General features: G+C 33.0%; 1 protein-coding gene and 2 long non-coding RNA genes across 3 annotated transcripts in view; 2 read left to right on the top strand and 1 right to left on the bottom strand.

Annotated features, from left to right (window-relative positions):
* The window catches only part of LOC123662184 (cell growth regulator with RING finger domain protein 1-like), a 67,946-nt gene that overhangs the window by 27,706 nt on the left and 15,871 nt on the right, over positions 1–24,369 (top strand). Inside the window, exons 4-5 of the mRNA XM_045597068.1 lie at positions 22,149–22,290; positions 24,055–24,162. Of these exons, the coding sequence (XP_045453024.1) occupies positions 22,149–22,290; positions 24,055–24,162 (250 nt within the window). The remainder of the gene's footprint in view (positions 1–22,148; positions 22,291–24,054; positions 24,163–24,369) is intronic.
* LOC123662186 lies at positions 4,527–5,441 on the bottom strand. The gene is made up of 2 exons (XR_006744447.1): positions 5,367–5,441; positions 4,527–4,678 (listed from the first exon to the last, which is right to left on the bottom strand). It is a non-coding gene; the product is annotated as an uncharacterized LOC123662186 (long non-coding RNA).
* LOC123662185 lies at positions 5,486–6,417 on the top strand. The gene is made up of 2 exons (XR_006744446.1): positions 5,486–5,577; positions 6,266–6,417. It is a non-coding gene; the product is annotated as an uncharacterized LOC123662185 (long non-coding RNA).

The following is a 24,369-nucleotide window of genomic DNA, read 5'->3' as shown; positions in this document are numbered from 1 at the left end:
TAAAGAGTATAAAGAAAAAATATATATAATTTTAGAAAATTGTAAATATTTATTGAGGTAACACACGTTGATTTGTGTTGTATACTTCAAAAACAGAGTACGCAAAAATATATATATATATATTTATTTGCTAGTGTTAATGCAAGTACGTAGTGATAACGGTTTTATTGTAATAAAAACATTGTATGATTTTAGGGTTTTTTATAAAACAATGGGTTTTATGTCAAAATCGGTGAGCTGACTTTTAAATAGAATCTACAGCTCTACTGCAGAAAGCAGGGTATCTTTCAACTGCACTAACGGGCTAGTGAAATTAAAAAGGTGTATCGTCTATGTAAATAAAAATAAATGTTGCTACGTGCATAGCTCGAGAATGCCTCGACCAGTTCGGCTAATTTATTTTTTTGTATGTTCCTTAAGGCCCACGGAAGGTTTTAATACAAAAAATAAAATAAAAGAAATTAAGTACTGTTAACTTTTGACAGAACGAAGTCTGTCCGGACAGCTAGTGTTTAATATCTGTACTATTAAACGAGAAATTCTTGTATATATTTTTTATTTTTGCTTTTTTTTCTAGTTGTACTCGTTATTGTTTATTTAAATAGCCAGTTCTTATTTTTATTATTATATCGGTAAAATCGAAAAACATTTATCATATTTCATCTTTATTAATTTTAATTATTTTTTTATTTTTGATTTTTTATATTTCTTTATATTTTTTTATTATTGTCGGTAAAAAAAAATATTTTTCAAATTTCTAAATATGTAATTCGTATTTAAATATGATTTCCAAAAAAAACGATTTAACAAAAATACCGAGCTAAGCTTGGTCACCCAGGTACTATCTATTTATACGTCAGACTACGTCCTAGCTTTTCTATGCAATCACAAGACTGTCGATGATTAATTTGTCGATTTAAATAGGTTTATAAAAAAATACAAATGTAACGTATTACGTAAATAATAACAATGAAGTTATAAACTCAACAAACAACACCTACAACAAGAAAAAAATAATAAAAATGAAATGAATAAAAATAATACAATAATTTTAAGTAAATAAAAAACACTAAAATTAAAATTTCAAACAAAAAATATATAAAAGGACAATAATATTAAAAGCGTTTTAATATATAATTAAAATTAAAAAAAAATATTTAATATTATGCCGTAAACTTAATATAAATATCCTATAACATCGTCTGTTCCCACAGTAAGCAACTTAATGCTTGTGTTAATTAACAGTCGACTGTAATTTTTTTGTGTATATATACATAGAAATAATACATATATACACCCAAATCCAGGTCGAATCCACAACAACCAACAAACTCCGCCAAAGCGCTAGCCAAACAACAAAAAAATATAAAATTATTTATTTAGCTTAAGACAATAAACCATCTGTTATCTAAGTGTAAATTAATGTTTAACTTAAGAATCCAATTGGTAAATAAATAAGATTTTATTTATTTATTTATTTTTATTTATTTATTTAAATTTTAACATCCAGCAAATCATGAGATTAACACACTTATTGCCTGTTGTGGATAACGATTTGACGGATGACAGTATCCGACGGTAAAAAGTCTGATTCATTATTCTTTTTACCATCGAATTCTACTATATTTGTGAGATATTTATATTCGCATATATTAGTCTCAAAGTTGCAGTTTATTAACTGAGGAGAAAGAGGTCCTACTGACCTATTCTACCTCCCGCTGTCAAAATCTGTTTGTATCATCATCCGTCAAATAGCGTTATCCATAGCTGTTAAAACAGATACTTAAACTACAACTATACTATATGCAGTTGATCAAATTTACACACAAGTTGAAGATCTTGTATACTTTGTTTGTAATGTATTTGTGCAAAAAAAAACGAGTGTGCTTTAGACTTTGATTGAAATAAAACTTCTAAAGCTCCATGTAACTTATATCTCCGTCTCAACTTCCGTTCGCCTCTTCAGATCACGCTTTTCGTAACGCTATTGTCACGCATTCACCAGCTTACTCCCCAAGTCAAACGTACGTAAAGATGTTTTACTTCAATACTATAACAGGTAATTTTCACGTATATCGCAATCACCGTTGATATTATCTCAAAATATGCGTCATGTAAACTACTATGTAGAGTGAATCTATCATAAACTGTAATCAATCATCTCGACTTCGAAAGTTCCGAGTAAATCGAATTATTAGTTTTTGCGTTAATACAATACTCTTCTTCCTGACATTAGTTAACACTACGCGTCTTTCGCGATTTCGTCTGTATTTATAGAAACTTTTTTTTTATATATATATAACTAAGTCGGCAAACAAGCGTACGGCTCACCTGATAGTAAGCGATTACCGTAGCTTATATACATACGTCTGCAACGCCAGAAGTATCGCAAGCGCGTTGCCGACCCTATCCCCAATTCCCCCAGGAGCTCTGGTCACCTTACTCACCAACAGGAACACAACACTGCTTGAAAACAGTATTATTTAGCTGTGATCTTCTCTTCTGTAAAGGTCGAGGTACTACCCCAGTCGAGATGCTCTACCCCTGCCCTATCTCAGTTAAAATAATAGGTTTTTAATAAGGAAAAGAATATTTATTGAAATAAGTTTAGTAGTTTTACCAAATAAAATATGCTTTTTTTTCGGGTTTCAGAAAAACAAAACCCCGAACACGACAAATGTATTTACAGGTGGTTTGTCTTGAGCTAGCCTTAAAAATATAAAAGTAACAACCCTCGACTAGAAAGTAGGGTCTCTACCCACTACGCTAGTAGGCGTAGATATTTTGATGATCAAAATTTGATCAGACGCGTCCCTGCCCCTGTCGCTTGGTTATTTTCGTCTGTAACCGCATTTGTATCATCTTTCGTAATGCGATCATAAATCAATCACTCCACAACCTTCGTGTTCGATTTAATCGTAAACAGTTATCGTTTATTCCGTATTTGTGATTATCGATCTGTTATTCATTGATTTTATGAGTTTTACTTATATTAGACGACCAATACTTCCTTACCAAAAATACCATCTCGACTCATTGCTTTGATACAATCAAATTGTTTAGTGATGCTTTTTTGAAAATAATAGTGTTTAATAATGGTTTGGTGGATAATTTACTTTTCATGTGCTGTGTAGCTACGGCACTAAATAATTTAGCCACCCCCTCTCTTCCCGTGGGTGTCGTAAGAGGCGACTAAGGGATAACAAGGTTCCACAACCATCTTGGAACTTAAGAAGCCGACCGATGGCGGGATAACCATCCAACTGCTGGCTTTGAAATACACAGGCCGAAGAAGGGCAGCAGCGTCTTCGGTGCGACAAAGCCAGTACTGCGGTCACCAACCCGCCTGCCCAGCGTGGTGACTATGGGCAAAACACATGAGTTCACGTTATTTTTGGCGCAAACTTGTGGAGGCCTATGTCCAGCAGTGGACTGTATAGGCTGTAATGATGATGATAATGATTACTTTTCATGTGTAACAATCGTCAGATGACCTATGTAACAACTAGAACCAAAGACTGTACATGTTCTCCGAGGCACGGAGGAGAGACCGTCATAGACATACATACACCAAGACCATAAACCTAATATTTATGCAATAAAAACATCTGACTCGCGCGAGAATCAAACCTGCGACCGAGTTTCAAGCGACAACTAGCATATTGCCCCAGATCGTTTATCAAAGAGAAAAAAGTAAACATTCTTTGACGATTAGCAGGAAAGTGGACATAGGGTGCCAATCAAACCACCAATTGCAAATTCATGCGACGTTTCGATCCTTTATTGGACCATCATCAGGCATCTATAAAATATAAAATCATTGAAGAAAGCTGTATACATAAACTAATCCACAACAACAACCAAACAAAAAGAAACCAAATCCTCAGTACCTTTACATACGGTAGTCAAAAGACATCTCCCCGTCAAAGTTCTTTAAGTAAGATTCTAAATTCCAATACATTATATATTATTTTTTTATTTTAAGTTATATTCTAAACTGTAATCTCTAAATTTTGAAAATTTAAACTACAACATTTGAATGTAATAGGTAACAATATGCACACTTTTAAGTTATTAAGTTTTTGATTTTACAATTTCAAGGCATCAAATTCTCCGAACTTGACTATTGAACTGCATCTAAAACACCAATCATATATGTACACACAAAACCATCAAAGACTGACAATATCTACACAACGATCAACAACTAACATTTTATATTACCTTTACATATGTTAATTAAATTTATAATTTTTTTTTTTTTTTTTTTTTTTTTTTTTTTTTTTTTTTTTTTTTTTTTTTTTTTTCCTCCTATTTTTGGTTCCTTTAATTTATATTGTTTCTACCCACATGTATTTTTCTTCAATTTTATATATTAATTTTTATTGTTCATTATTTAAATTGTTAAGATTTAAAAAAAAATATTAGTCATTTCCCATCAAATTGTCATTAAAATTATGTCATTTAAAATTGGCTAGTTACAAAATTTACATTACAATTTCTGTTTTGTAGTTATTGCTCTTTACATTTACATTTTGTTCTCCAATTTCTTGTATTCTCGTGTATATAGTCGCATCAATACATCTTTGTGATTATTAAATTACATCCTCTAATTAGTTTTTTAATTTTAATTTTTTGTTAACGGCCGAAAACACGTCACTCCACATGGATGTCACAACTGTCCAAAAAACCCCTCGTTATGTCTGATTGAACACAGATGTTACATGCAAATAATCATCAAAATGCCAAATGTTACCACTTACAATTCAAAATTATTAATTTTCAAAATTATTACTTATTTTCAGGAAAATTCCATACATTTACTTATATTATATTTCAGATTTATACTTTTTTAAAATATCGTTATACAAAATGCTCAAATTATTTGTGTCTGTTCTTTTATTCACTGTGTTATTTACTTTGATAAAAAACATTTCACTAATATTTCTTTTAAACCAATTTCTTTCGTTGTCTAATATACTTGTATTTTCAAAATTAAAATTATGATGTTGGTCAAAATGATGGGATGCTAAAGCAGTCTTATTATCTTTTGCGGCGTTAACATTTTTACAATCATTCACATGTTGCTTGACTCTCGACACAAGAAATTGTTTAGTTTGTCCTATATAACAACGGTTACACTCACAAGTAATTTTATATACCAACCCACTACGTTCTTCTTTTTTTAAAGGATCTTTTAATTTAGTATAAACACTATTTATCTTCAATAAATTATAGAAAGCTAATCTTACATTTGTGCCTATAAAACATCTGTTAATTTCATATGACAATCCTCTAATAAAGGGAAACCGACAATATGTGAAGGAATTTGCGACTCTAATGTTATTATTCAAACGATTACTTACTTCCTGTCTAAATTTTCCTACAATCGCGTTAATGAAAGACTTATTATATCCATTTTTTAACAACAAGTTACTAATAATTTTATAATTTTTTTTTTTTTTTTTTTTTGAAGCACATTGGGAAAAAAATTATAAAATTATTAGTAACTTGTTGTTAAAAAATGGATATAATAAGTCTTTCATTAACGCGATTGTAGGAAAATTTAGACAGGAAGTAAGTAATCGTTTGAATAATAACATTAGAGTCGCAAATTCCTTCACATATTGTCGGTTTCCCTTTATTAGAGGATTGTCATATGAAATTAACAGATGTTTTATAGGCACAAATGTAAGATTAGCTTTCTATAATTTATTGAAGATAAATAGTGTTTATACTAAATTAAAAGATCCTTTAAAAAAAGAAGAACGTAGTGGGTTGGTATATAAAATTACTTGTGAGTGTAACCGTTGTTATATAGGACAAACTAAACAATTTCTTGTGTCGAGAGTCAAGCAACATGTGAATGATTGTAAAAATGTTAACGCCGCAAAAGATAATAAGACTGCTTTAGCATCCCATCATTTTGACCAACATCATAATTTTAATTTTGAAAATACAAGTATATTAGACAACGAAAGAAATTGGTTTAAAAGAAATATTAGTGAAATGTTTTTTATCAAAGTAAATAACACAGTGAATAAAAGAACAGACACAAATAATTTGAGCATTTTGTATAACGATATTTTAAAAAAGTATAAATCTGAAATATAATATAAGTAAATGTATGGAATTTTCCTGAAAATAAGTAATAATTTTGAAAATTAATAATTTTGAATTGTAAGTGGTAACATTTGGCATTTTGATGATTATTTGCATGTAACATCTGTGTTCAATCAGACATAACGAGGGGTTTTTTGGACAGTTGTGACATCCATGTGGAGTGACGTGTTTTCGGCCGTTAACAAAAAATTAAAATTAAAAAACTAATTAGAGGATGTAATTTAATAATCACAAAGATGTATTGATGCGACTATATACACGAGAATACAAGAAATTGGAGAACAAAATGTAAATGTAAAGAGCAATAACTACAAAATAGAAATTGTAATGTAAATTTTGTAACTAGCCAATTTTAAATGACATAATTTTAATGACAATTTGATGGGAAATGACTAATATTTTTTTTTTAAATCTTAACAATTTAAATAATGAACAATAAAAATTAATATATAAAATTGAAGAAAAATACATGTGGGTAGAAACAATATAAATTAAAGGAACCAAAAATAGGAGGAAAAAAAAAAAAAAAAAAAAAAAAAAAAAAAAAAAAAAAAAAAAAAAAAAAAAAAATTATAAATTTAATTAACATATGTAAAGGTAATATAAAATGTTAGTTGTTGATCGTTGTGTAGATATTGTCAGTCTTTGATGGTTTTGTGTGTACATATATGATTGGTGTTTTAGATGCAGTTCAATAGTCAAGTTCGGAGAATTTGATGCCTTGAAATTGTAAAATCAAAAACTTAATAACTTAAAAGTGTGCATATTGTTACCTATTACATTCAAATGTTGTAGTTTAAATTTTCAAAATTTAGAGATTACAGTTTAGAATATAACTTAAAATAAAAAAATAATATATAATGTATTGGAATTTAGAATCTTACTTAAAGAACTTTGACGGGGAGATGTCTTTTGACTACCGTATGTAAAGGTACTGAGGATTTGGTTTCCTTTTTTTTGGTTGTTGTTGTGGATTAGTTTATGTATACAGCTTTCTTCAATGATTTTATATTTTATAGATGCCTGATGATGGTCCAATAAAGGATCGAAACGTCGCATGAATTTGCAATTGGTGGTTTGATTGGCACCCTATGTCCACTTTCCTGCTAATCGTCAAAGAATATTTATAATAAATGGACACAACGATAGACAGAGAAAAAAGTAAATTTCCCGCACTTTTCCGCTGTCGATTGACAAATGAATGTTTACAGAAGTGTCCATTATTTAAAAAAATATTACGAAAGGACGTCCAAGTGTCAGCATATTTATCGATAAAACACTGAAGGGAACGTTAAATAGAATTGGCGTTGATAAGTCCCATTGAAGTGTAACAAATGTTTGTCCGGAACGGAAGGCATCCGTTTTATCGCTTGTTATTTATTTAAAGCGCCCATTGTTGCTCTACTTGTGACTGAGTAGATATATTTCACGGTTTTATCCATTGACTTTATATTTTAGTTGATTCTCTGAGGAACGATATAAGGCGCGCGGTAGGTAAATAGTTGGTAATAGGTTGTAAAATAGTGTGGAATAAAGGCAGTGTTTATTTTTAACCAACTTCCAAAAAAGGGGAGGTTCTCAAGTCGACTGTATTTTTTTTATGTATGTTACATCAGAACTTTTGACCGGGTGGACTGATTTCGACAATTTTTTTTTAAATCGAAAGGTGGTGTGTGTCAATTGGTCCCATTTAAATTTATTTGAGATCTAACAACTACTTTTCGAGTTATATCTAATAATGCGTTTTTACTTGACGCTTTTTTCGTTGACCTACGTTGTATTACCGCATAACTTTCTACTGGATATACCGATTTGGATAATTCTTTTTTTGTTAGAAAGGGGATATCTCTAGTTTAGTACCATGATAAGGAAACCAGGATCTGATGATGGGATCCAAGAGAAATCGAGGGAAACTCTCGAAAATCCGCAATAACTTTTTACTGGGTGTTTCGATTTTGATAATTTTTAATTTAATGAAAAGCTGATGTTCATCATGTGGTCACATTTAAATTTTATCGAGATCTGATAACTACTTTTTGAGTAATCTTTGATAACGCGTAGTTGCTTGACTATTTTTTCGTCGATCTACGTTGTATTACTTGTCGATGTAATTGAAGTCGGTTTTTTTTTCGTTTGTCTGCAAACACAATTATGTGACTGACGCTTTTGTAGCATGACGCTAGTGTAGAAGCGCTTTGTATCAAAATATTGATAGCGTTTAGTGTAAGCGTAAACTATATTTTTAAATTTTGAAGTAAGTGGTGAATACGTGACGTGAGCGCTACGAAAAGTGTGAACGGGTTAGGCGAACAGAGCAAAGAGTTTTACGAGCACACATTTTCTTTCTCTATTTCTCTCATAGCCATTCGTTTCGTTTATCTAAGACACAATGCAGGCCTATTGCTAAAGAAGTTAAACTTCAGGCGTGTGGTCTAGCACACTCGTTTTTTTGTTTTAATAAATTATTGTATGAACTTCAGTTGCGAATCTAATACACACTTTTTCTGGCGTTTACGATCAGTATAGCATTCAAATCTAGATAAATAAAAATGAAACGCAGAAATATACAACTAAATACGCGTAAATTCCAAACGACTGTACAATATATGTATACCTAGTACAAATTGGATAATTCCTTCTTTTTTTGAGTTCGTTATTGTCAGGATAAGGTATAAAAGAAAACAAATATTTAGAAATACAGTATGTCGTTACAAAGTTTGTAAGCTAGAAACGAATCAAGTTAACAATCCCATTAGATTTCGCCAATAACATTCCAAGGGCAATCTGAATGACACGCTGTTTAGTGTCGTTGGACTTCCCAATCGTGTTGAGCTTACAACACGATTGGTGTACATGCGTACGAAATATTATTAATTGTTCATCAATGATTCAATCACGCGTAAGCTATAAACACTGTGTAAATAAATGTTTCACAATAGAATTAGTAGGTACTCGTCTAGAAACTAAGTGACCGCGGGACGCTATTTGATTATATATTTTAAAACTATGTCATGACTTATGACTCCCAGCTTCGGAATTATATTGCAAACCTCATTATTAAAATTTTACGCAGTGGAGTTCGTCTTTTTTAACCGACTTCCAAAAAAGGAGGAGGTTCTCAATTCGACTGTATTTTTTTTTATGTATGTTACATCAGAACTTTTGACTGGGTGGAGCGATTTCGACAAATTTTCTTTTAATCGAAAGGTGGTGTGTGCCAATTGGTCCCATTTAAATTTATTTGAGATCTAACAACTACTTTTCGAGCTATATCTAATAATGCGTTTTTACTTGACGCTTTTTTCGTCGACCTACGTTGTATTATACCGCATAATCTTCTACTGGATGTACCGATTTTGATAATTCTTTTTTTGTTGGAAAGGAGATATCCCTAGTTTGGTACCGTGATAAGGAAACTAGGATCTGATGATGGGATCCCAGAGAAATCGAGGGAAACTCTCGAAAATCTGCAATAACTTTTTACTGGGTGTACCGATTTTAATAATTTTTAATTTAATTGAAAGCTGATGTTTGTCATGTGGTCACATATAAATTTCATTGAGATCTGATAACTACTTTTTGAGTAATCTTTGATAACGCGTGGTTACTTGATTATTTTTTCGTCGATCTACGTTGTATTACTCGTCGATGTAATTGAAGTCGGTTTTTTTTTCGTTTGCGAGCAAACACAATTATTTTTTAACCGACTACGAAAACGTGTTTGTGAGGTTCTGTCTTCTCGAATCGAATCTTTTCGTATTTCGTCAGATTCGTCACAAGAGCTGGCTATAAGTTACTCAGTAGTAAGAGTTAGCATATTTTCATTAATTCAGGATTTGATGAAAATGGAGAAAACTACAAAAATAATATTTTAAGATTAAAGATTCTTAACCTTTTACGTTTTTGTCTTTTTATGCATTTTTATTATTTATTTAATTTTTAATTAATAATTGCAATGTAATGTAATTTATTCAAGAAAAATAAAAATTAATAATTGTAAACTAATAATAAACTAACAATAATATATTAATGACTGCAATGAAAATATAAAATTACAGTTAACTATACGTATATACACTTACTCCATCAACCAATTGAAATAACACTGATCTTAATAAATAGTACTTATTAACATTTCATTTGAATTTCATTACATTTAAATTTATAACTATTACACAACGGAACTAATTTTCAATTTCAATTCAATCAAACAAAGAAACACACATTTACGCACGCACACTCAAAAACTTCAATAACTAGGAAGTTAAAAATCGGATTTTTCATTTATTTGCAACAGTTCTAGTAAAACATAGTGTGTGTAAAAGTGAGAGTCCCCCCGTGACCATAGTTGCTGTAAAGTATCCGAAACGTCGGACATTTGAAAAATCTAATAAACCGCGATAGGTGTTTGTCAAAAATGATATCAAGATTTTTTACTTCATCACTTATCGGAATACATATTTCGTGAACAATCACTGACGGAGGCTGTGACCAGCTAATGCGTGATATTAATTTCTGGCTAAAGATGACAATAACTTGCGTTTTTGAAGAATTGATTTTCAAACCGAATGATTTACTCCAATTTTGTATACTCATAAGATCCTCGTTCAGTATATTAATACATTTAGACAGGTGACAAAGAGAACAAGTAGATTTGAAGATCGTCCGCATATAAATGGTAGAGAGAGTTAATGTGCTTAGTGATAGAGGAAATAAAAAGAGAAAATAATACAGGTAATAAAACTCCACCTTGCGGTACGCCAGCATTAATTGTACAATAAATAATTAGAGGAGTATCCCTCCACATGTATGCGTTGCTGACGACCATGCAAGTAACATTGGAACCAGTCAGTCACCTCACGAGATATGTTCAGAGAACGAAGGTTGCTGGATAATACTAGATATATTACCTTAGTGTGTAATATCTCTAATGCTTACATATAAATTATTTTTGGCTGACATTTTTTAAGAATGAATTTAATTTTTTTTGTCGTTCGTCAAGTGTGTGTAGTCATCACCTTATGGTTAAATCAATATTTTCATTTCAATTCATTATTTGTTTAATAGCTTTCAATATTGTAGAACATGACTGAGAACACTCAAAGAAACACTTATTTCTCACTTCAAATCTATAATTATTTATTCACAATAACTTATCGTTACGTTAGCCACACAATAATTAAACAATAACTGCTTCTTGACTTACAAATTATCATATTTATAGAACAACAATTCCGCCAATACATGACAAAGATGGCGACTGACCAATCAGAAAATTAGTTTTAACTATACTGCAAACGGTGTCTCCGTCTTTATGCTCTTCCGGTACTTCAACAAATAATACTAATCACACTAAGAACAATGCAATCTTATAAAATTAAAAGAAGCATAAAGTTAAATGATAACAGTATTTATTGTGTAACTACCCTGCAAAACAGACAACAAAGATAGCGACTGGACTAATCGTAAATCGTACCATCTCTGTACTGTTCCGGTATTAAACGAATAAACAATAAGAATACCTAATATCGACACAAAATCCAATATTTTGATAATTGTCAAAATTGCAAATTTAAATGCTTACAATATATAGGTGTATCATATATATACGCTAAAGTTAGATGTTTGCCTCCCTTATTAGAAAAAATCTCCAAATTATTACTCCACATAAATTACATATCATTTTATAGATAATTGCTTGCTCTACCGGCATCAACAACTAAAAAAAATATTATTGCTTTTGTTTTTGTTAATTAATTAATTATTAAAATAATATATATGACGGCTTTAATTTTCTTTTTCTTCTTATTTAGGGTTAATGGCTTTCAATAGTGCCAAATGAGCACAGATGATTTCGCCAATGTCACGTAGGCTTTAATTTTGATTGAAACAACGTCAAAATGATTGACAGTCGGCAAATTTTTTGTTCACTTTCAAATCAACTCAGGTATAAATACTTTTTTGTAATTTTGTAATTTGTAAAGTGATAATTGTTATACTTACTAGCTGACTCGGCAAACGTTGTCTTGCCGCTAAACGCTATCTAAAAATAGGGGTTGGTGGTAGAAAGGTGAAAATTTAGGGTTATATGTATTTTTCAATGCCAAATCATAATAAAATAAAGAATACATAATTTATCTAAAAATTAAAAAAAAATAGGGGTGGACTACCCTTAACATTTAGGGGGATGAAAAATAGATGTTGTTCGATTCTCAGACCTACACAATATGCACACAAAATTTCATGAGAATCGGTCATGCCGTTTCGAAGGAGTTATAACTACAAAAACCGCGACACGAGAATTTTATATATTAGATTTAGTGCGAATTATTCGCACGGGTATAGCTAGTATGTCGAACGCTATCGATTATTTTTTCGTCCTTGCTCGGTAATAGTCGGATCAGATTGTGGAACACGGCAAACCAAACTACACAAATATAATTGACTTTGTACATCGGGGAGTTTGTATAATTTTGTTTGTATATTCAGAAGTAAAGCAATCTCTATTGAACGACTTTGGTAAATATTTGTCTTTCTTTTTGTGGAATAATAAGTATTGGATAATAGAATTGTTTTTTCTTGACTTTGTTCTTGTTACTAACCATCCCGACAGACTTTGTCCCATCTGCCAATGCCTGAAATATCAAATGTTCGAACTTTAGATAATTTTACTTACCTTTTCTGAAATTTTAACAATTTCTCCGAAGATTTGCGGTATAAGTGAAAATTATTTGTTATAGTATTGAAGTTAAACGTCTTTACGCAGGCTTAACTTGGGGTGTAAGCTGATGAATGCGTGACGACAGCGTTACGAAAAGTGTGATCGGGCGGGGCGAACGGAAGTTGAGATGGTGATATAAGTTAGATGGAGCTAAAGAAGTTTTACTTCAGTCGAGTGGTTTAAAGCACGCTCGTTTTTTTTTCCTTATATTTTTATTCCATAAGAAACTTGTTTCGAAGTATTAGACTAAAAAAAAAATCGGCAAGCATTGGTTCATTCTCGCTTACCAATACATTTAAAAATGCCTTTTTATTTATTTAGGTAATAATAACAATAGACGAAAACCCGTAACAAAATATACACGCAAACATAAAACAAAAGACAAGCCAAGATATAAAGAATCACGAAACATATCGACATCCAGTCTCGAGAGATTTGTTTTTTACACAGAAATCTAAATAATATATTTAGATTTCTGTTTTTTAATTTTCCGTACCCTAAGGGTAATATTCCACAATTCCTATTATTTAATTTCGCTATTTACGTCTCACGAGCTATAACTCAGGCAATGTAATCGGAAGTGGCATGTAATCTGGTCGCCATTACGACGTTTATTAATTATTGCACAAAAAAATATTACATCGAATATAAAAAGTATCATAAGATTCAATCGGCGGAGTTATCCCTAAAAACCTTCCAGGCAACTTTGGGTCTAAGGACATGGTCGGCATAGGTATACAAATTATAATACATATATAGTCATGGTCATATAGGTACATACATACATTGATACAATACATTTTTTAGTGTAACTGAACCTTTTACGTTCTGTCCGATGCAGGTTGCACTTGACCTGTCATTGCGTACTTGACCGTGGTCAGTGTTGAAAACATGACATATTCAAATGTAAATTACCAAATTAAATGAATCTTTAACAAATTAATTCCCAAGTGGCTTAAATATGCAACAAAAGTTAAATATATGTATGAATAATTTATGCTAATGAGCACATAATGTAAATATCGAACACTAATTCGAACTGAAAACGATATACAACTCAATAAAATAAGATATTATTAAAAATATAACACAAAGTAAAATACAGGAAATAATTAAAATATGTCATCTCTTATTTATATGGTCATGATTAGTTTTTGCTCGTGTAATTTTTATGAATTATGATCTAATCCTTCTCCTACATGGAGGAAGGGGCCGATTCCCAGCAGTGGGATGTTACAGGCGGAATCGTTATTTTTATACCTTTGTGATAGAAACTAAGCGAACGATCTGCTTTGATTGTAAGTGATTACTACACCGTAGCTTGTAGACGCCGTCAGTACCTGAAGCACTGCAAGCGCGTTGCAGTTCCTATTTCTGCTGTCAAAAAGTGACATAAAAATAATAGTTTATTATCCCTACACTCCTGAGTTCGAAAGTTACGCAGGTAAAACCGCAAGACATGGATAGTTCGATATAAATGCACCGGCTATAGAACTGCAACTTCCCACTCCACTTACAAAACTCATACGCATATATAATTACACCAGTTTCCACTTCCGATTAAAACGTAACAAGCCGATAAATGCACCAATACAAAGTCATGACTATGATTGTACGAAATTGACTAATAACTAAATAGAACCTTGTAGAAACTTGTTTGTTGAACCTTGTAATATTTAATTTGATTGTAAACCTACAGATAAAGATTTATTTTAAAGATATTTTAAAAAAAAAAAGTAAAACTCCGGCTCATACGACAAAAGGTAATTGGACAAATCAAAGTCAGTTAGAGGAGAGATCAAATGAGGGTTTTTGTTTACAAAATTTAGTCTTATTGCGAAACTGCGAACCTATTTGTATGTTTCATGGACGTGCTTAATGGGTGTCTGTGTCCTAAGAGTATTAAAACGGCATTAGGCAGTTGACAGCCAGTTACCTACAGCTCAGCGCTAAAGAAATGATTAAGTAGGGAAAAAAGGTAGCATAGCTACCACGAGTGTCGAGAATTGATGCAGAAGATCTAAAGATGACCATCAGCGGTTCCTTTATTTCAAGTTGACAAATGCCATCTCTTACAAGAACTACTAAAACAAACGCGATCTTACGCGCTCTCAGAATTATGGTATTAAATATTAACTTAATTAACGACTCTTATAAGGATGACCTTGACTGATTTTTTTTTTTTTTTTTTTTTTTTTATGGCACTAGGTCGGCAAACAAGCGTACGGCTCACCTGATGGTAAGCGATTACCGTAGCTTATAGACGCCTGCAACACCAGAAGCATCGCAAGCGCGTTGCCGACCCAATCCCCAATCCCCCCAGGAGCTCTGGTCACCTTACTCACCAACAGGAACACAATACTGCTTGAAAACAGTATTATTTAGCTGTGGTCTTCTGTAAGGTCGAGGTACTACCCCAGTCGGGCTGCTCCATATTTTGAGCAGGAAATTCCTGCTGTGCCCTACCTCAGTTATCTGATCTAGAAAAGCTACACATAAACAGCATTCATATAAAGTAATGTAACTACTATGCCAACCTACCCTTTTTTTACGTGGGGAAAATCCATCATGGATACCCTCCGGCGCGGGGTGCCAGAGGGCTATGTCAGACTCCTACTGACTTAAAAACCACCATGTGTGAGCAGTCGTCCGCCTGGGTGGGGCGAGATGGGGTCACGCTAGCATTTGCCACCTACGCTAATATCTGATCGGCATATGCATCCGAGGAGATGTTTTGTTATGACGGTTGTCACGTTAAACTATCATCTGTAAACCAACGTTGCAGATAACCAAGTTTTTTAACAAAGAATTTTGTCAAGACTCGTGTTTTATTTAAAAGGACCACACTGGGCATACTCGATTTGGATCAAGCAATCAAGGACCTGACTAGGAAAACCTGATCCGGTCCAGATCAGGTATGACCTGATCAGGAAAACGAGTCCTGATCAGGCATACCTGGTCCGGTCCTTATAAGGAAGACGAAAAAAATTCTACTCGGAAAGCTACCCTGGAAGTCTTCTTTAAAAAAAATATCTAAAAGCGTTCTAAAATAGGGCGAAGTTATTACACATTTCAGTAGACAGGAAAAGATACATACACTTATTCGCCCAGTCACCTGATTTATTGAATCAATCATCGTTAAACAACAAACACAAACATCCGATGCCATTGACTCGTGTCGCTATTGTTTCGCAACTGTGGCAGTGGGTTTCCAAACAACGTCGGCTTCGATCGCGTGGAAACGATGCGAATCAATATTACGTTTTTATGTAATAATAATTTTTTTTTGCGTTGATTATGTTAATCTCACTAGCCAGCTTCGTCAATGTTACTTAATGTAATACTTACGGTAAATGCGAAAGTTTATATAGATAGATCAACGTTATAGAGGTAGGCATAGTAGGAAATAACCTGCTCAAAATTTTATAGCATCGCAATTTTTTTTTGGACTTACCTGATGGTAAGCCTTTACCGTAGACTATCACACCTTCAACACCAGAAGCATCGCAAGAACGTTACCGACGCTACGTCCGATCCCCCAAGACCTCAAAATTGGGGAATCACCTAAACCTTAAAATAATTATAGCCAAATAATACTTTGTGCTCTTAAACGATTAGATTATCTTAAAATTTCATTTTTTTCAGCACTGTCAGAACTAGTGAAATATATATTTTACGAGTAAAACTTTGACCTAACGTTTCAATAGAAACATGTTTTTTCACGTTCCGTCAATCAATGTCACAGTGGAACGTAGTATTTGTTGAAAAATAAACATAAACTAAGATCGATGTTCTGTTGTTTACCGAGTTATCACAAGTAAACTACTACTATTTGTAATATACCTTCAATATTTTACGAAGATTGTAATCTCGACCGCATCGATCAATCTCTTGACGACAAAATCACCTTTTCTATTTAGTTTAAACGACGAGCGTTATGTGCAGCTGTCACAGCACTGTATGTTGCGCTAGCGGTCGCGGATTCAATCTCCGCACATGATAAACATTTGTTTTGGCCATATAGATATTTGTTAATTGTGGTCTGAGCATTTGTGTTTGTATAATGTGTGTGTTTTCAGCAGTGTTACCAACCCTACTGTTTTAACATTATGGACAACAACTTGGTGGATGAGCGGGGTACCAAGTAATACGGGACACCACCCAGTACAGGGGCCCTTGCGACTTGTTTGTTAAAACAATTATTATCAATAAACTATTTTGAATTTTGAATTAGATTTGCTGTTTTTACATTGTTGCCCCTGTTTTCTATTTCATTCCTAATTTTTACTGTTTTTCAATTAGCGTTCAGCGTTATCACTATCTAATATATTTTGATGACCACTAAATAATAATACACAATGATACCAGATGGCAGAATCTACTCTTGTCGGGATTCGAGGAAATTCCCAACCACTCTTATGTGATTTACATTCATATTTTATACACGGGGAAATCATGTACAAAATTAACCATGTACAAAATTCTCCAAAATATATTTTTAGGATATTTCAAAACTCAAAATTTCAAGCATTCACAAATGCTAAACCTTTGTGTGAATTGTGTGAATTGCTGAAAAAACTTTTGTGCTTACTGGCAGCGCCACCGTGGAAAGATTATTTTCTACTATAAATAATATGAAAACTAAATTACGTATAAAAATATCGACCTTACACATTAAATCTTTAAATGAGTAGCAATCGGTTAAATCCTAAATAACTGATTGCAACTAATTTAAAGGCACAAAAAGGCACTAAAGAAATTTAACAATTATATGTATCATTTTAGAAGGATAATGAAAAGTCTGTAAATACTAAATATGGGGCAATTGAGGATGAAAGTGGAAAACAATGTTACTTTGATTTTTGTTTTTATTTTATTGTGATCAATAAAATATCACAATTTATGTGAGTCCTGATTACTAATAAAAGTCCTGATAACTAAAAAAATATTTTAATTATAGGGGGAAAGTATGAAATCTACCTTTTACTTACTGTGTTCTCCTGTTTTTTTATTGGTGAGCTGCTGTTTTTAAGTTTCTTGGGGTTGACAACACATATTTCTTGACCTCCGACAAAGGAGAAAATCCTACTGGGGTCATTGAGTGTAGTGTTTATTTATTTATTAAAAAAAATGTTATCGGCAATAATGTCTCTCTGTAATTTTTAACCGACTTCAAAAAAATGAGGTTACTCAATTCGACCGTAATATATATATATATACATATATTTTTTAATGTATGTTCGGGGATAACTCCGTCGTTTATGAACCGATTTTAATAATTCTTTTTGTGTTGGAAAGAAGATATCCCTAGTTTGCTACCATAATAAGGAAACCAGGATCTGATGATAGGATCCCAGAGAAATAGAGGGAAACTTTCAAAAATCCTCATTACTTTTTACAGGTTGTGCCGATTTTAATGATTTTTAATTTAATCGAAAGCCGATGTTTATCACGTGGTCACATTTAAATTTCATCGAGATCTGATTACAACTTTTGGAGTAATCTTTGATAATGCGTATTTACTTGACTATTTTTTCGTCTACCTACGTGTATTGCTTGTCGATATAATTAAAGTCGGTTTTTCTTCGTTTGCCTGCAAACACAACTATGCTTACTAGCGATAGATTTTGACACAATTCGTATGTAGTTTACTTCAAAATGTTATCTTTAGTAAGAGAATTTAGAGATCGATAGAATATTGAAACTGTCCGTATAAGGCCAGATTTTAATACATGAATGTTATGCACGCTGCTCCAGTGAAGGTTGGCGGATATGTTTTGCTACTCCTAACGATCGCTATCAGGTATTTATGATAACAACCGGGACCGACGGCTTAACATGCTCTCCGAGGCTCGGTAGGGTCACACGGACAGACATCAAACCAGAAACAAATATAAATACAAATATCGATCCCGAGCGAGAATCGAAGCCACAAACCGTCAGTGCTATAGACGACTACTCGCACCAGTACCCAGAGCGGTTATAAATAAATAAAATAGATATTTAAACAAAAGTTGCGTCACATTTCTTGTATAGCAAAATGGTTGACAAAGGGCAGGGAACGCATTAGGGGCAATTGAGTTTCCGTTTAAATTCATTGTACACTCAAATTTAACATTCAAATTTTAATGAATAATGCGAAGAGTTAATGATTTGGTTAAAATGTTACAATGTAGGGTCAGAGATTATAAGGTCTGTTCGACTACTACGTTCCTTAAGTATGGGGTTCTAACAGATCAAGTTCCACGTGAAAAAAAATCCTAGACCTTTTAAACGATTTCCAAAAAAGGGGAAGGTTCTCAATTCGGTTGTATTTTTTGTAATTACATTACAAAATACACGTTTAAATAGTTAGAAGTTTAAATTTAATTGAGATCTGACAAGTACTTTTCGAGTTATATCTAATAATGCCTATTTACTTGAATATTTTTTCGTCGATCTACGTTGTATTATACCGCATTACTTTTCACTGGGTTTACCGATTTTAATGATTCTTACTTTAATCGAAAGTTAATGCTTGTCATGTGCTTTAAATTTGATCGAGATCTGATTACTACTTTTGGAGTAATATTTGATAACGCGTTTTTATTTGACTGTTTTTTCGTCTACCTACGTTGTATTACTTGTCGATGTTGATGAATTGAAGTCGGTTTTTTTTGTTTCCGAGCAAACACAATTATTATTTAAATTTTACTAATCTTAATATACGAGCTACTCAGGCAAGGTACTTCTTCATAATCGTCCAATGAGCGTGTAAGCACGGCTATATTATACAACTAGCTGCCCGAACAGACTTCGTTCTGTCAATAGTTAATTGTAAAATAAATGTAATGTTTTCCGAGTGATGACTTTAATTTTTAATTTTTTTTTTTGTTTTTTTTTTTTTTTGTTATTAAAATCTACCGAGGGTCTTAAGGAACGTACAAAAAATAAATTAGCCGAATCGGTCGAGCCATTCTCGAGTTATGCGCTTATTAACAATAATTTTTATTTACGAAGATAAAAAATAATAGCATTCTACGACGAAAAGAACTCTTTCCATTACGCAGTTTTTTAGATGTATTCGTTAGTTAGTAAAAATTTACCTTTTAAAGGCGTGTTTATGTGCTCAAGAAAGGTATTATGCAGAACGAGTCTATCGAAGTAGCTCGATTATTAAAACGACGTCAAATTTAAAAAATGTCTAGAATTTTTTTTACGCGATACGTGATCTATTGCACCTACAGAACCCTCCATTTGAAGGAACGTAGTTAGGGGTCGAACACCTATATTATAATTATTTGACGACAAGTTTGCGCAGCGGTCACATTGACCGTTGCGCTGGAGGTCGCGGGTTCAATCCCCGCTCTTAGCAAACAATTGTACATTTATTTTGACTAACCTGGCGCAGTTTGTAGTGCTTTCTGCGACAGGGGTTATGGGTAGAGTCTAGCCTCCAAGTATGGATGTATATGTGTATTATTTATGGGTAAATTTATTTAAAAAAGTATATTTATCAGTCGTCTGTTTGTGTAAAGCACAGACATTGTGCTGCGTAATTAGGAATAGACCAATGTATCTATAGGTTTAACATATTTATTGAAGTAAAACTTCTTTACGCACGCTTGACTTGGGGAATAAGATGGTGGATGCTTGACGAGAGCGTTACGAAAAGTGTGATCGGGCAAGGCGAACGGAGCTAGAGAGAAAGATGCGAGCACACATTTTCTTTCTTTCTCTTATAGCTAGTTACGTTTTATATATCTAAGACACAGTGCAGGCCTATTGTGCAGAAGTTTTACTTCAGTCGTTTTATTTACTTAAAATCATAAACCACATTTTGTAATCTATACGTGTTCTTGTTACTACGGCTAATATGTAGCGTAAGTTTTCTTTTTTATACTTCCTTATTCTGTGACTACCAGTGGGGAACTAGTGGTAGCTTTTTTATTTCTATATCATTTTGTACATTCTATTTCTCAACTGTTGTTCCTCCCAAAAAAAATTTTTTTTTTTTGTATGTCACTAGGTCGGCAAACAAGCGTACGGCTCACCTGATGGTAAGCGATTACCGTAGCTTATAGACGCCTGCAACACCAGAAGCATCGCAAGCGCGTTGCCGACCCAATCCCCAATCCCCCCAGGAGCTCTGGTCACCTTACTCACCAACAGGAACACAATACTGCTTGAAAACAGTATTATTTAGCTGTGATCTTCTGTAAGGTCGAGGTACTACCCCAGTCGGGCTGCTCCATATTTTGAGCAGGAAATTCCTGCTGTGCCCTACCTCAGTTAAATTAATAAATAAAATAAGAAACATTTTATTACTTAATAACAAATGTGTAGAAGTAAGTACATTTAGGAGCAAAACGATATGACGCAGTGAAGATTTGAGCAGCGGTATTCATGAGCGGGAGAACCTTTAGTTACGAGAGGCTTGACGTGTTACTGGGTTAAACATAATTTCATAAAAGGATAACCTGCCGTGTCTGAGACAAAGTAATGTCTTATAATTTAATTATTTTATGGGTTGTTTGAAATGTGAGTTTTATGGGTTTTTTTTTTTAAATATATAACTATGTTAGTTTATAGACGTCTGCAACACCAGAACCAACGCAAGCGCGTTGAAAACTCTATCCCCAATTCCCTAACACAACACTGCTTAAAAACAGCTTTAACTGCGACCTTCTGTAAGGTCGAGGTACTTACTACCCACGTCAGGCTGCTCCATATTTTCACCAGGAAATTTCCTACTGTGTGCTACCTCAGATAAACTTACTTGTAACTTGCTTATTATGACTACTTTGTAAACTTCCGTAGTTGCTAACACTATAATTATATGTGAAAATGTGATTTTGCCTTCTACAGTAATCTGCCGGCAAGCATTCTTGGCGACCAACTCTACTTTGTATCTCGCAGTTATTATTATTATTATTATTATTATTATTTTGTTTTTTGTATATCTTCTCCTCTCGCAACTCAGTTTGTTTAAGACGATTATAAGGTTATAAAACCTTTTACGATACTTAAAGATTCGATGACAATTCTCGCGCGTTTTGCGATAGTTTTTATAAAGACCGACTGTTGCTGATTCGATTCCCTTTATAATATAATAAATTTTTAAAGATGCTTCCTAACGTGTAGAACTTTTCATTGTGGGTTCCTCCACCATTCTCTGAGTACGTAAACATGTCTGTTTCGCTTCTTCGCATATATTTACTTACAATAACGATCATTGTAAATAAATAATAATTAAAGTAAATAAATATTATCAAATCTTAAACCTAAATTGATACAGTTAAAAATAATCTAACTCTTGTTACAGAAGCAGTTCTCACGACGAGAAAGAAATGAAGTTATCATCGGAGCCCCTACAGTTAGGTCCCCCGCCTCGATCCCGCTACCCGCTGGTCGTGATCCTAGCCCGCGACCAGCGAGACACAGCGGAGCTCAGGCCGGATGACACGGTAATATAATAATGACTACATTAATGTAATTATATCTAATTGGAACTAAAAGACCAATGGGGCAATGTCAAATTCAAGTCGTGTCATGTTACGACTTCCTTGAGATATTGTAGAGATGCCTAATATAACGCTTTAGCCTGTCATATCCCACTGCTGGGCATAGACCTCTTTCCCCGTGTAGGAGAAGGATCAGAACTTAATTCACCACGCTGCTCCAATGCGGGTTGGCGGATATATTCCCAACTATGAGTAACGATCGATATCAAGTGTACATGATAACATCCGGGACCGACGGCTTAACATGCTTTCCGTGTTGCACTGGCGGTTGTGGGTTCGATCCCCGCACATGAGAAACATTTGTATTGGCCGTACAGGTGTTTGCCGTGGTCTAGGTATTTGTGCAGTCCTTGTGAATCTCCCCACCGTACCTGATATGACTTAGTCTATAAATATGATTTGAATAATCTTTTAAAATAGGGCACATAAAGACATATCTTGCTCAAGAAAAGCCGACCGTCTAAAAAAGTAGATTTTAAGATATTTCTTTCTTAAAAAGTTTTATTTTATATTATTTTTACTGTTTTTCATCATACACCTGTCTCATATTATTAACTCGTCCATCCTTACCCTATGTCTCTAGTACTTGATAACAGAGATTCGATATGCGGTTATTTGACCACTGGCATATGTAAAACAATATTAATTAATTATAAATTTATTTAAATGGTCAATCTTATTGCTGTATTGCATATTGATTTAAATTAGTCAGCGATGACTAATTCGGAAAATCGTCTAAACGAAGCTCATGCTCAACAGAATGGCTCATGGAGTGACGCTATTAAAATTTATTAGTTGACTTAACTATCAATAACTAAATTAAATTATAGTAAAATCATAAATAATATTATATGAACATTGGCGCCATAAAGGACAATTAGAATTATAATGTATCACTAACAGCTAACAGCAATTAACACGTCGCTAAAAATAAAAAATAAACAGGAAACAATTAAAAATAACAGTTTCAGGTTAATAAATGATTCAATCAATAAATAATTGTGTTGCTCGCAAACGAAAAAAACCCACTACAATTACATCGACAAGTAACACAACGTAGATAGACGAAAAAATAGCCGAGTAAATACGCGATGATTATTCAAAAAGTAGTCATCATATCTCGATCAAATTAAATGTGACCACATGACAAGCATCAAGCTTTCGATTAAACAAAAATCATCGAAGTCGGTCCACCGAGAAAGAAGTTCTGAGGTAACGTAAAAAAGAAAATACAATCGAATTGGAAACCTCCTTTTTTGGAAGTCGGTAAAAAAATTCTCAAACATAAAATTATAATGATATCTAATATATAAAATTCTCGTGACACAGTTTTCGTTGCCATACTCCTCCGAAACGGCTTGACCGATTTTGATGAAATTTTTTGTGCTTATCCGGTATCTATGAGAATCGGCCAACATCTATTTTTCATCCCCCTAAATTTTAGGGGTAGTCCACCCCTAATTTTTTTTTTTTTTTTTTAGACAAAATTTTTAATTTCTATTTTTTTATGATACAACATTAAAAAATACATACAACCCTAAATTTTCAACCCTCTACCATCAACCCCTATTTTTAAATAGCGTTTAGCGGCATGACAACGTTTGCCGGGTCAGCTAGTACATACTATAAAAAACATAATAACACTCAATACAAAAGATAAAAATTGGAAACAACAAATTTTCAACAAATATAATTTTCTCGATCCAGGTAGCGCTGGTAACGGTCGTCCACATCCGAGACGATCAGTGTCCGCTGCCCAGCGGCATCATAGCGCAGTACTTGAAGCAAGCGAACGGACACTTGTCCTGTCTGAAGGTAAACATATTTTATCCTCACTACTTTTGTGCTAATCTACACTATATATATGTGTGTGTGTATACCAATATTATAAAGCTATAGAGTATGTTTGTTTGTTTATTTTCACTCTTTTTAGCGTTATATCTGACTAACACTGTCAAACACGCTAATCTTAGGAACTACTGGTTAAAATTGAAAAATTCTATTTTTTTCTTATGTTTACGG

This window comes from Melitaea cinxia, chromosome 18 (genome assembly GCF_905220565.1).
Source record: "Melitaea cinxia chromosome 18, ilMelCinx1.1, whole genome shotgun sequence".
NCBI lineage: Eukaryota > Metazoa > Arthropoda > Insecta > Lepidoptera > Nymphalidae > Melitaea > Melitaea cinxia.
Note: the sequence above shows the minus strand (reverse complement) of the source record. Positions and strands in the feature narration are given on the sequence as shown.